Source organism: Fukomys damarensis, unplaced genomic scaffold (assembly GCF_012274545.1).
Source record: "Fukomys damarensis isolate Sample0158 unplaced genomic scaffold, DMR_v1.0_HiC HiC_scaffold_39, whole genome shotgun sequence".
Classification (NCBI taxonomy): domain Eukaryota; kingdom Metazoa; phylum Chordata; class Mammalia; order Rodentia; family Bathyergidae; genus Fukomys; species Fukomys damarensis.
The window spans coordinates 123,028,190-123,043,810 of NW_022900951.1; the positions used below are offsets into that span (position 1 = coordinate 123,028,190).

At 43.4% G+C, this 15,621-nt stretch overlaps 1 protein-coding gene across 1 annotated transcript in view; it reads left to right on the plus strand.

Moving 5' to 3' along the window:
- Positions 1 to 15,621, plus strand: part of Aff2 (AF4/FMR2 family member 2) — a 316,042-nt gene that overhangs the window by 270,060 nt on the left and 30,361 nt on the right. Inside the window, exons 9-11 of the mRNA XM_010616851.2 lie at positions 10,508 to 10,667; positions 12,529 to 13,560; positions 15,150 to 15,271. Coding sequence (XP_010615153.2) covers positions 10,508 to 10,667; positions 12,529 to 13,560; positions 15,150 to 15,271 — 1,314 coding nt within the window. The remainder of the gene's footprint in view (positions 1 to 10,507; positions 10,668 to 12,528; positions 13,561 to 15,149; positions 15,272 to 15,621) is intronic.

Consider the following 15,621-nt stretch of genomic DNA (forward strand, 5'->3'; position numbering starts at 1 on the left):
TGAACCTAAAAAAGTTTCTAGTAGTGAGAAAGTGCAACCAGCAAGTGTTGACACATCTTTCAGCTACACTTTCTTTTATTAGAAACCAATGGCCTGGTCTGGGTCCCATTCCATGGGCTCTGTGTGGCATCTCCTTGCTCACGGTGCTATTTTGAGTTACTGCCCCTTCGTCTTGTTAAGGTTAGACCCAGCAGATTTGCCAAGTTGCAGTTTTTGCCACTCATTTCAATTTTAACGTTACATTTACAATATAGTTCAGTCATGATTGTGAAAACACATTTCATAAGGAAACTATATAAGCTTTATCTTAGAAATTGTGTATATGACTGAGTAAGCCGACTGCACAAGAAGTTTGGTGGCCTTTGGTGTCTTCAGCACCAAATTCTTGTAAGCTATCTAATTAAATTAGTTGTAGAACATGTTCAGAATTAATTATGATTCCCTGCTCCCTTTTTATAGGATTCAAATATGAATTTTGTAGTAGATTCATGATTTTTTAAGCAAGACTTGATGGGTAGGCAACGACCATAGTAGCCTAGTGACCCCCACCACAGCCAGCAGATCCCAGGTACATGACCTTGGCTAAGAGTCCCCAGAACTTCATTGGTGAAGCACATGAACACCTGCTCCTTCTTCTCTGTGTTCTCATGGTAATCAAATACCTTGTCACAAATGGCAAGTTCATGGGAGCGAAATTGCTAGAAAAGTACCAAGTGTCCTACACTTAAAAAAAAAACAGCATTCTGGTTTTGTTGATTCAGTAATGACAATATTCTGTTGGGACTATAAGCGCACAAGGTAACAGGAAGGTTAGGTGCCTACCTGCGGGTAAAAGATGCCTCTAGGGACAGTTCTCCGAGATCTATAGAGAAGACTTCTTTATGGCTTTTCTCTAGGGTGTCTTAAGCACACCAAGCATTTTACAGAGTAGGTAGTTAATAAAGCCTCTGGCCTTAGAAGTTTACCTTCTAAATCAACTACAGGGGTTCTCTGGACAAGCATTCGGGCCCCATCTCCAGACCAGTGCCGGAAAGGCCCTGGGCTATTCCTGCAGTTAAGTCATCCAGTCAAAGTGCCCACCCTACTCTGCCTAGGATTTGTGACTGATGTCATTCTTTATTGGAAGGCTTTGACCTTGTACAGACTCCTGGCCTATTGGCCCTTTTAGGTTCCTATGAATGCAAGTTGCCAATTAATCATTCATTCTCTGCTCTGGTGGATGTCAGGGCTCATGGGTTCATAGTTCCCATCCACTTGCTTGCCTTGCTCCTAATTTTAAAAATGGACTTTAAAGGCAAAAGGCACAAAAACACTTGATTGTATAAATGCCCCCCCAGTCCATCTGTTTGGCTGTTTGATTGTTATTTAGCCTGTCTGATGGCAGAAACATCAGTGTGACTGTATAATTATTTCTAGGGAAAATCAAACATCAGTATTTTTCTCTCATATGTAAATTGTGACTCTCTCAAGACTCAGTGATCCATCAGCCAGCATTGGCCAGCCTTACTGGCATCCTCCACAGTGCCATTGCACCAGTACCCAGAACCCTGGTGAGGCTGAACCCAAATCCCATTCATTTCTTTCTTTCTTTCTTTTTTCCCTCATTGAGTTTACTGGTACATTTTAGGTATACAATAGTTACATTCATCATTGGGATCTTGTACCTTTACATGACAGGTCTTGGTTCTCATTTTTCCCCTTGTCCCTTGCCCTCCCTTCACCCCCTCCTCCCCTCCCCATTTACAAACATTTTGTTTCCATTTTTTCATTTTCTCCTATTTTTTTCTTTCCCTTATTACCTTTCCCCTACCCTTCCCACTTTCCCTACACTTTTAGCCCTTTTCTTCCTATTTCACATTGTCAATAATCTCATTAGGATCTTATGTACTATTATAGTTTGTTCATACCAGAGAAATTATTCAGTATTTGAACATGTGTGACATTTATTTCACTTAGGAGTGTATCCTCAATATGTATCCATTTCATTTCTTTCTTTGCAACTGCATATTGAATTTTATCCCATTGGATTCTTAAAACTATTTTCCACTCACTATTATTGGGTCCTACATCTTATGTCCTCACCTGTCAAATGGAAGTAGATAAGGTATCTAGGTTACAGGATTGCTGTGCAGATTTAAAGAGGAGCTGCAGGGAAAGTGTTTTACAAACCAGTTCTAGGCATACTGTGAACCCTCAATAAATAGTGACTCATTAGCACTGCCACATGTCCCAAATGTGTTCATGGATGCAGTCTGCTACTGGTCGGGGTTTTGGCAAACCTATAGACATAGGTACATTGGACAAGAAAGAAACATGTATCGGGTGAATTCTTAGTACAGGCAATTGGCCTCAGGAAAGTTGTAAACTGAAGTCCGTCCCTGCTTTGTACCAGAGGTCTAAGAACTCTTCAATATCATTGCATAAAGAAGCTTAAATTTTACCAGGCCAAATGAAAACTGACACAAAGCAGTCAATTTGCTCTGTTGCTAAAAGAGGACACAATAATTATGGGAAAATAAAATTCACAGTTAATATCAAAATTAGTTTCAGTCTTTAGTTTCAAATTCATAATTTATAGCTTCCTTCTCCCTCAACAGCTTACATCTTAATACCCCTGTGTAGACTTTAGTTTTGCCTGCTCTCACTGGGGTTCACTAGGGGTGTCTGCAGGACTGAGACTTTATTAGAAATGCAGAAGTCCAATGTTGCCCTAGGCCTATTCAATTAGAATTTGCACACTAATAAGATCTCTGTGTGATTGGTACTCATAGTAAAGTGTGACGAGCACGGGTTAGTAAAGTTCTCTCACCTGAATGACCTCATCCTGTCCACTCAAAAACCTTTGTGAGGGCCAGGGATTTAGCTCAGTGGTTCTGCTGCCTGTCTGGCTAGTGATGGATCCTGAGTTCTATACCTGGTACAAAATAAAAAAAAAAAACAACTAAAATCTTTGTGATATATTATCCTCCTTTTACAGGTAAGGAAAATGAGTGCTAGCCTAAGTTTATACAACAGTAAATTTTCCAAGATGATGACGCTCAATACCAGATCAGATTCTCAGATTTCTAAATCTGTAGTCTTTATTTATTTATTTTATTTTGTGGGGGGGGGGTCGGGGCTCGAACTCAGAACTTGGTGCTTGTGAGGCAGGCAACGGAAGCACTGAGCTAAAGCCCTGGGCCCATCATGGTCTTTAATACCGTCTGGGTTTTTTTAGGTGAAAAAAAATACTCTCCATTTAAAGCCAATAGGAGAAATGTAGTTATTTAGATTTTCTAGATGGACTGAAAATGGGTGTGGCAGGAAAAGAAGAAGACCTGGGAGTGGTCAGTGTACATAAAAAAAAAAAAATCAAGTCCTGGTGATTATGGGTCCAGGTTAACGTGGAAAGCCTTTGCTAGAACTACTCATTATTATCACCTTAGAATAGAAGAGGCATCACGTAAATGAGAAACAGTAGGCACTAAATTCTGGTGATCAAAAAAATGTGAGAGGCCAGTCATTTCCAGTTTTTGTGAAAGTTCCCAAAGATGGATTTCCAGCTTCTTGGGCCCATTTAACTATCTGCATAGTGTTATCAGTCTGCTAGCATCTTCCTGACTCCTAGTACATCACTTGGCCAGCAATCTTCCCTTCTTAGAGGGTTCTTGGGTTTTTGAAGGAAAACTGAATTTTATAAACAAAAGAAAATGTATCGAGGAATAAGCTGCTGTGCTCAAATTTTTAACTACACAGATCTTGTGCTAGCGTTCTATCATTATCATAATTAATTGTCTTGAACACGGTGGTTTCAAACCACACAAATCTGTTGTCTTAGAATTCTGGAGGTCGGAAATCAGACATGGGTATCAGCAGCATTGCTCCGCGAAGGCTCCAAGGTTGAAACAATTTCCTGTTCATTTGAGGTGTTGGCACAGTTCAATTCCTTATGGTTGTAGGACCCAATCCTCTTATTTTCTTACTGGCAATAATTGCAGGGTAGTTCCGAGCTTCTAAAGGCATCACATTCCTTCGAGTTTGGTCCTCTTCCTCCATCTTTAAAGCAGATTGAGTCTGTTTCACTCACATCCCATTATGCTGGCCTCCTTCCTTGCTTTTCTCTTTCAGTTTTGAGGACCTCTGTGATTACATGGGGCCCGCCTGACTAATATAGGCTGCTCTCCCTACCTCAAGATCCTCTATTTGTATCTATAAAATCTCTTTTGCCATGGAAAGCCACATAGTCGTAGTTTCCAGGGATTTGCATGTGGATTCTTTGGGTTGGTCATTATTCTGCAACCACAGATTTCAGTCTTTGGGGGATTTCCAAAGTGTCACACGTATTAACTTCCCCATGCAAATGAATGAGTGGATAGGTATAGATCTCCTCATTTCTCTGCAAGTAAATGCAACAGACTCCATTTCAAATAGCAGGAGAAGCTCATGGGATCAATATCCCAAGAATACATGTTAAACAAATATCTCCTTGAAACTGTGTCAGAGTATGGCCCATATCACAACTGGCTAATGGTAGTATTAGAATAGTCCCACAGAATATACTTAATTTTGAGTTGCTCATGATAGTGTTGAGATATTATTATTATTATTATTAATTATTATTATGTTTTTACACTGTGCTTAAGAACCATCACCAGCCCCTCACTCACCCCTCATCCCTCATTTCTGCCCTACCAGAACCACTCTGCTTTTGTCTGTTTTAAACAGTATGCTGCTGCTTTCACTCCCTATTGCTCTGTTTCTTGATAAATGCTCATTGAACAAGTGGGTTTACGTGGATGTTTAGAGGTAATGGAGATACCAGACTACAGAACGGCTGACACAGACTAACCCAAATTCTTCGCACCCACTGGCTCCTGAGTTCAGAATGGCTGCCTCTTGTGCCCTAGCAAGGTGAAGCAAATGTATTGCTTCAGCTATGGAACCCAGAGTTCAGAAAGGACAAGGAGGGCGGGAAGAGAGGTAAGATCATCTGTGAGTGTTGATTCCTTTGCCCCGGGACCATCCCTTTACAGCTTTATTATGAACTCAAATATAAAACTGCTCCAAATCATCTGGTAGACAGACATTTGATCCCTATTAAACTGGAAACAGGTCATGTTGATGAAATTTGTCCTAGTCTCAACTAAAGGCAAGGGTTTCATGCAGGACTCTTCCATGAAACATTCGTGCTATCTCTTTGGCGAGTTCTGGGCCTGGAGAAATGTGCTGCCAAGATCAATACCCTGTGCACTTGTCTGTCAGATTGTCTCATGCACATCTCCCACTGTAAAGCCATTACCCATTCTGTAACCTTTCCTTTTTGACCTTGATGGTTTGATGGAGCAGAATGGCCAGTTCATCATGCATGTTTATCTCTGGAGATAGGAATTTACACTTCAATTAGGGTTAGACTCACATGATGCAGATATTTCGCTTTATGGAAACTGTTTATCTGAATTAGTGAAAAGTCTGACTCATAAAAAAAGTGCAACCCTATAGAAATGCAGCTCGGGTCCTCTAAAGTTTACACATAAGCCCTGTGACTGATACGGTATGGTTGAGAACAGGTTATTTCAGCTCTCCATTGAGGAGCAGAATGGATGGCACAAATGGCTTCCCAAATCCTCCTAAGCTTCACAAGCAGCCTCCCTTAGAATCTCCTATACATTTCAGCTTCATAAGGGTTGGGATCTTTAAAGTGAATGACCTAAAGATCATCATCCAAGCCCTCTTCAAACACACAGAAGGAATCCCTCTGCCATGTTCTTTATGGGCAGTTAGATATCCAGTCACCTAAGGTGCAGAACTCACTGGCCTACAGGGTGTTGTCCTTTTCCCTGGTCAACCTTAGATTTCGAAAAGTTTTCCCTGTTGTTGAGGTGAAATCTTCCTGATTAGACCTTGAACTCTGTGGTCATGTATTGACCTTGGAAGGTGATCAAAACAAGCCTTTCCCATAGGGCAGAATTTCAGATTGTTTGGAGATTATCATTACATGAACCACCCCTCTCCCACCCCAAAATATTCCATCAAAGTAGTCCCACTTTCTTCACTATGGCTCCAGACTCTATCTTTCTTGTATCAACACATTACTTATGGTGTACCCAATTGATCTCATTGTTGCTGAAGGGGCTTGGCCAATATAAGTATGGACACTGTCATTTCTGGGGACTACAGTGCTTGGACTATCCCATCATTTCCCCTGGTAGTCTCACACCCTACACCAGGAAAGCCCTTTCTGGGGAGAGCATTTTAAAGGCCTCTTAAAGTTCTCTCCCATGGCCTGCTCTTTGGTCCTCTTCTCCAGCCTTGAATTCTTCTGCTTGGGTCACCACGTTCTTAAGCCAGCTACTTTGTCCTCAGACCAGCCTGTGAACAGGAAGGCCTAATGAACAGAGTTGCAATTAGAATAAAGCTTCACTCCTCTCAGTGAAGATGGCTCATTCTGACGAATACAGTAGCAAGTCTGATCTTTAAAAAGGTTGACTAGCTGACTCTGACGTCATGACAAATGTGGGTCCTTTGAGAAATTTGATTACATTGGAGGTGAGGTTATATTGTACACTTCTGATATTTACAGACTACAGAGTAGATGGTTTCATATATTGAATATTAATGATTTTAGTATTACATATTTTTGTTATAAGCACCAGCATTCTTTTTAAAAGTAGTTCATTAAAATATGAGAGTAAAATGGCTTGTGGAAAATAATTTTAATAGCCTTGGTTAATTGAAGAATATATAAATTGCACATTAGTCCTTTGTGTCCTAGGCAGAATCCCATATAGCATGAGCTGGCTCCACTCACAGTCACTTTAATGTGTGTTTGGAAAATTAATTAGCAACATATGAAAATAAATGTGGCAGAAGTGGGAATTTAACTTGCTGAACAGATAACGGTTTCCAGTGATGAATTTAAAGTAAAATATTGTGATGTCTTATCAACTTGAAAGTTCTATCGTGGCTTCTAGGGGAGAATATGGCCTGTGCTAATTATCCGGATACTGATTGTGGTCTCGCTTGTGAAAAAAAAAATGCATCAGTTCTGTACTCACTGCTTGTCTTTGGGAAGGGACTGTCCTAGCCATACACAAGGAGGCTTCATAGGAAGGGAGGCCTTGATTCTGATGCACAGCTTGGGTTACTCAGTGGACTGGGTGCAATCATTGTTCAGCAAGCCTGTGAGCTGTGGATGAATAGAAGCAGCTCAGGAAGGTTCTGGGGACAGCAATTGTGCTTCCATTTAAATAGCTGTCATAGCCTTTCACAAATGGTGGCCCTCCCTGCTATCAACTGCACAGATACCCAGAGGAAGCAGTTCTTTCAAAGCCCTTTACCACAGTGTCAGTTCTCATGGTGTCCCCCAAGAATTGATGTCGATCTTCTCTATGACTCCCCAGTCCCTATGTATGGGTATGAAAGACTTCTGTACTTCTCCACGTCCTGCCTCTTCTTGTCCCCCGAGAATGGCCAGGTCATTGTCAGTTTTGACTGCCCATTGAGTCTCTACCTGGGAACAGACCAACAGACTTAGCTGTAGAAACTCTTAAGAGAAATAGTTTCAAATCTCGTTGCACTGGGCCTCTGTCGAGGCTGCTGTTCTTATGTTGGTAATAGTATTTATTGCATGTCTATATTTACATCCACTTTTAGTCAATTTTTCATATGTGGTTTCTAGCCATATTCATAGTCAAAATTAGTCACAATTCTGAAATTCAAAGAAGTTCTGAGAAGTGTTATTTTTTAAGACAAGATAAATTTGATACAAAATTCATTTGATGACAAACTATACCTAAACTGATGTGAGGGTACTTATTTAAAGTGTTTATTTATTCCTCTTACTGTGAATGCTACTGTAGAAATATAAACAAGTTTTTTAAGGGTTGCCTCCATAGATCACACTGACCATTGTTTGTGTGTATACATAGTTTCACATATATGTTATATTCACTATATTAGTTTTTTATGTTTTAAAAGAATCAAAGTACCAAAATGCATTTGTCACCAGATGGCTTTTGGATAAAGAACACTTGTACACGCATATACATGCACGCGCGTGTGCGCACACCCCCCCCCACACACACACCAGAGTTTCTGCTAAATCCATGAAGCTTTTAGTTTCAATTGGCAGAGGAAAACGTTGGTTTGGGTAAATAAAGCATCTGTGTTTTATGTACATCACGTCAATGCATTTAGTTTTGAGGGAGAATCCCAAGGCTTGTTTTACTTCTTGTAGAAATTGCTGCAAAATAGTCCAGTAAGTGGGAACTCTATCCAAAAACTATCTTAAAGTAAATCCAGAGTCTATTTTACTTTGGTAATATCAGCCTGACCAGCTTCTTACAAGAAGCCAAAAATTAATGCATAGGTGTGAAAGAATACTGGGAAACAGGCTTTCACTTGAAAGTCATAAGTTTGGATCGAAATTAGATTTTATCCTTCAATCCGCCACCCACTATTCTTGGTGTTGCAGATGCTCCATGTTATAATTGAAACTTTTCGTGAGAGAAATTGAGGCCAAGTTAGCCTAATCTCTGGATTAGTCTCACTTAGATATGTTCTCTCAATCTTTTGTAACTAAAGATGAAAACATTTGACTCAGTTTGAAGAGAACTTTTCATAAATCTGGAGTCATTACTGACATTAAAGAGAAATCTGGCAAAAGAATGCAGGGAAATCAAAGCCCTGAGTTAGAGGTCTGCTGCCCTCCCTCTATTGTTAGAGAAATAAACACACAGGTTCCCAGGAGATAGAGTCCCCTATTTCTCATGCTTTTCTCTAGACTTTTGGTGTATTTGGTAGAGAAATGTACTTGCAGATAGCATTTACTTAGGAGATAGCATTTCAAAATGAGATTTCGCTCTATGAAAGAAAATGTGGGAGATTAAAGCACCAGTCTTTAGGGATTGATGGCATAAGGCCCTGTGTGCTGAAAAGTTACTGATGAGTCCATGCTGGCCTGCGAGGGATCTTATTCCCTCCCAAGCAGCAGCTGAGTACAGCTCCAACCCAGCAGGTGAAAGCTCTAATACTGAAGAAAAGGCCCTGCGGGGTGAGTGCATGGAAGAGGGGCATGGATTCCTTCAGGTTTAGGCAGGGAATAAAGGTGCATTCTTCTAGAGTCTTGGGTAGAGTGGGCCGTGGAGTCTCGCTTCCTTCAGGTTTTCAGTTAGGACCACAGAATCAGAAGAGCTCTACAGCCAGGACCATGCTCTCCTGACTGTACTGCAGCCCTGGATTTGGAGAATGTGAGGTGGCAGAGCCTGCCAACCTGCTGCCATGTGCGAGAAGTAGGGGAAGCCAGATGGACGACCAGGCAGAAACATGGCTCAGACCCGGCCTGACAGGGAAGATGTGCTGGCCCCTAGTGTGCCCACTACCATGGGCTCCACTGACCTACAAAGGTGGGGGTGCAAACAGACAGAAACTAGAAGCCTTCCCCAAATTGAGACTCACTCTCTGAGAGAAGGCAGAGCAGAATTCACTCCAAAGAGACAATGAGCCTATGGACAGAGGGTGCTGACATACCCCAGCCTGCTATTAAGCAGCTGAGGTTGATTTGTTACAGGGCACAGAGAGCAACCGATTGGTAAGGAGGAGTATTGATTCTCAATAAAGGCAAAGTAGCAAATGGTGTCACTTTCCAAACGCTTTGCTTGGTCAGCTTTACAAATTTAAAATCAATCATCAGAGATGTTTGGTCCCTTAGGATCGTGCCTCCTGGTAAGAGTTTTACAAGGACTTTTAAAAAATTATGGTGAAGGATGCAAAGAAGTGCATTCTCTCATTTCATTTTTCCTGCACCCAACAGAGAGAGAGAGAGAGAGAGAGAGAGAGAGAGAGAGAGAGAGAGAGAGCACAATTTGACTTGGAGCTGAGGTCTGGCCCTTGGCAGTGAATGTGTTCCACACAGCGACTGCCCCTTGGGGCAGCTGGGAAGGCACAGTGCTAGGTGCTAGCCTTGGTTCTCTAATGAGCTGTAAAGTGGAAGCAAGCCTCTCCTCCTCCCTGGGCCTCAGTTTCCTCCTGTTAAGACGAGGTTTAAACTCACCTGAACTTGAGGATAAGACTATACAGTACTGGGTTTAGCTATGATTGGAGACCCTGGACAGACCTGTGGAGCTTTGGACAAGACAGAAACAGGAAATGAAACATTATCTTCAGGGAAATAGATACATGAGACAATTCAGTGTCTCAGGCTCACTTCTATATCTTAAGTCCAAAACACATGTAATCTTGGCTTAAACTTTTCCTGTGGATTGAGGGTGGCAAGGCTTTCCAGGGAGGGAACTGCACTGTGCTGGGAAGCCAAGGAGATCCCATGCACAGATGGACTTGGTTTTGATCAAACTGTGATGCCGGGCCAGTCACTGAGTCCTGAGCCTCACACTTCTGGTCTATAAAATGGGGCTGGTACCCTCCACTCAGCTTGTAGCTCACGGATCATAGGCCCTTGTGTTGAACTGGGCTGTTTGCATCTAGTTTGAGGCAGAAGGGAGTAATGAATGATGTTACTTTTTTCTTCCAGCCCACCATTGGCCACAACCCAGCCCCCACCTGCAGTGCAAGCCAGCGGGGGTTCTGGCAGCTCCAGTGAGTCTGAGAGCAGCTCTGAGTCAGACTCTGACTCTGAGAGTAGCACCACTGACAGCGAGTCCAATGAGGCACCTCGAGTGGCCACTCCAGAGGTGGGTTGAAGGGTCTGGTTTATCATATACTCTGTCTCTGTCTCCGTCTCTGTCTCTGTCTCTGTCTGTCTGTCTGTCTCTCTCTCTCTCTCTCTCCCTCCCGCCCTCCCTCCGCCATAACTTTCAGCACAGAAACTACATCTGAAAAGTATGCAGGTGTTCCACAGCACTTTTCTTTCCTCTTAGACACATATTTGTATAGACCCTGACATATCTCCCTTTCTTGTTGTGTGACTTGCTGTGGGACTCAGTCAAGCTTCTGTGTGAGTAGAGCTACAACAGTAATGATGAGCAGGTTCCAGTCTTAAAGAACCAACGAAACTAGTCATGACCACTTCATCCCTGGGCATACCAACCCTTACCCTCCATTACAGTTATGAAGCAGCCAGTCGCCCTAGGCTGGGAGCACTTGAGCAGGATGCCTTGCCTACAAGAGAAAATGGTAGCTGAGAGGCCACATGCTTTGTATTTCCATCTGCAGACATCAAGAGTATTTGATAGCAATTCATGAAAACATTTGACTACAGCCCCAGAAATTAAAAAAAAAATCAATAATCTGAACATTGAAATGAAAAAGCATTTCGCCCCTTCCCATAACTAGCTCTGAGTTCAGGGTAGCTGCCCTGGTCCCAGAGCCCGTGGCTGGGACAGCAAGCAAATCCCACCTAACTGTCACTGCCTCTTTGTGCAGGTGTTTTGCAGTCATCGAAAGGACTGAAGGAAGTAGGCTGTCGTAGTATTGCAGCTGCTAATGATAGAAAACACATACAGAGGCCAGACCCTGTGCTAAGCTCTTTACTTGCGTCTTCTCACCTCATCTTCATCACAGCCCTACAAGTTATGATCCACAATTTACAGACGAGGGTGCAAGTTCCTGAGAGGAACTTTCCCAAGATCCCACCAATGCACAGTAGTAGAGTAGGACTGAACCCCAGGCCACTGCGTCTCCAGAGCTTAGTGTTCTTCACTTTAAAGCTGTGCCACTGACAGTGGCAGCCAATGTGTCTTCACCTTTTACCTGCCATTGTCCTGTGCAGGTTGGAACCACAGCTACTCAAGTGTGTTTAATTCTGTCACCCTCTATTGGCTGGTGCTGTAAGCCTCGGTTGATGGCTTTCAAAAGAAGAGCTCTCTCTGATAAAAATGATGGCTCTTTTACTTCAACTGGCAGAATTCAGAGTTGGGAATCCAGGACCCAAATTGTACACATCATTTCCATAGCTTAACAGTGGACATTAATGTCTGTATTCATGGCCCCATAAATCGGTTATTGCCTATACACTGAGGAAAGTGCAGTGGGACTTTTTTTTGGAACTCGAATCTTTTCATCCTCCAGTAAAAACACAAAAGGCTTGTTCTGTTTGCAGTGAATTAAGAGCATCACATAGGAGGCACTGGCACTTCAGTGGACAGAAAGCTTTTCCCTTTGAATTATACTCGAGGCATGCTTAGATTTCTTTTCAGGATCAGAGACCATTACTACTGCCTCCTGGTGAGAGGTCTAGTGATGATTCTCAGCAAAGAATTTTGGGAACAGGTTTCCCTCCCAGGCACCCCTGCCTACCTTCAGAAACATCTCCCTGTGAATAACTCTTTCCTTCCTGGCAGGAGTGTAGAATATTGTCAGAGAAAGGGTAGGAATTAGTTGAAATAATCAGACTGCAGCTGGCTTATATCTGGCTTTCTAGGTGATTCGATTAATGTTGGTGGTGTATGTGGGCATGAGTGTGTGTGCTTGTGTAGGTGTGACTGGTCACTTAAAAGCCAAAGCTTTTATCAGCAAGTGGTCACTGTGTTGAGGTTACTTCTAAATTCGCTGCAGATGTGAAATTCATTCTTGCTGCTTTTTCTCAATCTGTAGCCTGAGCCCCCCTCAACCAACAAGTGGCAGCTGGATAAATGGCTTAATAAGGTGACATCTCAGAACAAGTCATTTATTTGTGGCCAAAATGAAACACCCATGGAGACGATTTCTCTGCCTCCTCCAATCATCCAGCCAATGGAAGTCCAGATCAAAGTGAAATCAAACCCCAGCCAGGTATTGGCTGAACCCAAAGAAAGGCCTCTCCTGAGTCTCATTAGGGAGAAAGCCCGTCCACGGCCCACCCAGAAACCTCCAGAAACAAAGGCTTTGAAGCATAAGTTGTCGACAACTGTTGAGACAGCTTCTCAAAGGACAATTGGGAAGAAACAACCCAAAAAGGTTGACAAGAACACCAGCATTGAGGAGTTTACCTGGCCCAAACCAAATATTACCAACAGCACTCCCAAAGAGAAAGAAAGCGTGGAGCTTCCTGACCCACCAAGAAGCCGCAACAAAGCTACCGCCCACAAACCAGTCCCTAGGAAAGAGCCAAGGCCTAACATTTCCTTGGTTGCTGAGAAGAAGAAGTACAGAGGGCCTGGCAAGATTGTGCCAAAGTCCCGGGAATTCATCGAAACAGATTCGTCTACGTCTGACTCCAACACAGATCAAGAAGAGACCTTACAGATCAAAGTCCTGCCTCCTTGCACAGCTCCTGGAGGCAATCCTGCAAAATCCAAGGAGACCTCTGGTACTAGCCTGACCTTCAGCACCTTAATCAGCAACAGCAGCAGCAGCAGCAACAGCAACAGCAGCAACAATAGCCTATCCAGCAGCAATGGCGAGCCGTGTTTCTCACCCATTCCTATCATGCAAACTGAGCTTCTGTCGCCTCTGCGAGATCATGAGAATCTGAAAAACCTCTGGGTGAAGATCGACCTTGGCTTACTTTCCAGAGTACCTGGCCACAATGCACTCCAAGCAGCACCTGCCAAGCCAGATCACAAGGAGTCTGCCTCGAAAGCCAGGCGTCAGACCACTGCCACGGCTATGGAAAGACCAGCCCCGAAGGGCAAGCGTAAGCACAAGGTAAGCTCTGTGGCCCAGCAAGGGGCCAGGAGCAGCCGCTGCTGCCTCACTTTACCTGGAGTCTCCTTCTCAATTAGGCCAGTGGTGATCCATGGTAGCTTTGGTGTTGCTTTCCACAGGAGATGCAGTATTTGACATGTGATCGGGAACAAAGCATTAGAGTGATGGGGGTTTGGCAGATAGCAGCAAGAATGTCCACTGTGGCACACAAGAGATTATCATGTGTAGGAGAGAATATAAAGAAAGCCCCCCACCCCTGCCGCCAGTCACTGGAGTCAGCTCTTTAAACTGCTCCTCCTGTCAAGGGCTTATTGCTCTGCAGTCCCCAGCTGTGCCGCGATGTCCTGATGCATCCTCCAGGCTTGCTCATTTCTCTAGGTAGACGTTAACACATTCGTGGCCAGTCATCTTTGGAGCCCCCTCGGAGTCAGAGACATGTCTACCCGGTCCGCTGGGATCACTGGCTGCATGATAGGCTTGCCCTGGGAATATCTTTTTTTTTTAATTGAATTTATTGGTATATTCTAGGTAGACAGTACAGTTAGCAATGTGAAATAGGAAGAAAAGGACCCTGGGAATATCTTGCCTGCAGGCAGTTGGGGCTGAATTCCCTTTGAATACTCCAGGGTACCGTCAAAAAGGGAAATGAGAATGTCCCTTCCCATATGAAATGCATCTACCAAGATGAGTTTGTGGCCAGTAAGATCATTCTACTTTATCTCCAGATCTCGGTACTTTTTCAGAACAACACCAAACGGTGACTGTTACCTGCCTTAGTGGTTGGAAAGGAGATTCCTAGTCCTTTCCCCATTTCTGTTATTTCTTGCTGGAGAGATTTAAGTATGCCAGGAATAGCTCCAATACCTTAGTGAAGAACAGCCCACCTGTAGCCAGTAGTGGCCTGTTGAATAGGCTACTGCAAGAATAATTTCAGCTTTGACTCAATTTCAGTGTAGGGATTGAAAGCAGAGGGTATGATATCTGAGTCGTCTACCAAATATATCCAGTGAGAGTCTTCCAAATTAGGGAGCAGTGGGTCTAGAGCCCTTACCCCTCCACTGCTTTCTCTCTCAGCAATGACAGTGGTGCAAGCAAAGGTGCAACTGTACCTTTAGAGCCAACACATGCAAAGATCTAAAGGTGTGCCTAGTACAAGGCTCATCTCCCTATTAAAGTAGCCTCTCCTTGTTCCCCCAGTCTGCTCCGTTTGACAAGATGCACGCCATGTTAGAATTACAATGTTAGTTTCTAAACCACACTATTTGTGTGCATGTCGTTGATGAGGAAAGTGTCTGAAAAGGATAGACTTTCTTTACTTTTGAGTTTCTCATGCCACCCAATCTTTAATCAGAGGTTCACATCTCAGTTCAAGTCTCTCAAACGCCAACCTCTCTGTAGGACTAAACTAGGGAAAGCTGATTGCTTTTCTGTCTGATCAAAGATGTACGTTTAACTCCTCTACCTAATCTAGAAGTTAAGAGATCAGCAGACTGTCTAGCTTGCTCATTTTTTTCCTAATGCTTGAAACATGCTTGTCTGAATGTGTCATGTATTTCAAGGCCTGTGTATTTTTTTTTTCCTTCTCAAAGCCAACAGAAGCTGCAGAGAAAATCCCGGAGAAGAAGCAGCGCCTGGAGGAGGCCACCACTCTCTGCCTGCTTCCCCCTTGCATCTCACCGGTCCCGCCCCACAAGCCTCCCAGCGCTAGAGAGTAAGTTCACCCTGGCTCTGGATGCTTACTTTGACTTTTAAGAAACTCGCACTGGACACTTTTGGGGCATTCAATCCCTGTGGAAAGTCAGGCAAAAGTCAGGAGGAGCTCAGCCAGGCCTGACAGCTGGCCCTGGTCACTCGTGTAACCCGGGGAGGATAAAGGATGTGGTACAGGCCATACAGGCTGTCAGGTCTGAGGTTACTATGAGCTTTGTAGCAACATTTCTTTCTGCCAGCTCAGACTGACCACCCAAATCAGCCAAAAGGAACTTTTCACCCTAAGTGAATGGTAAAAAGTGAGTTAAAAATGGGTAGTGTGAAGTTACACCCATTGCTTTAACCAGATCG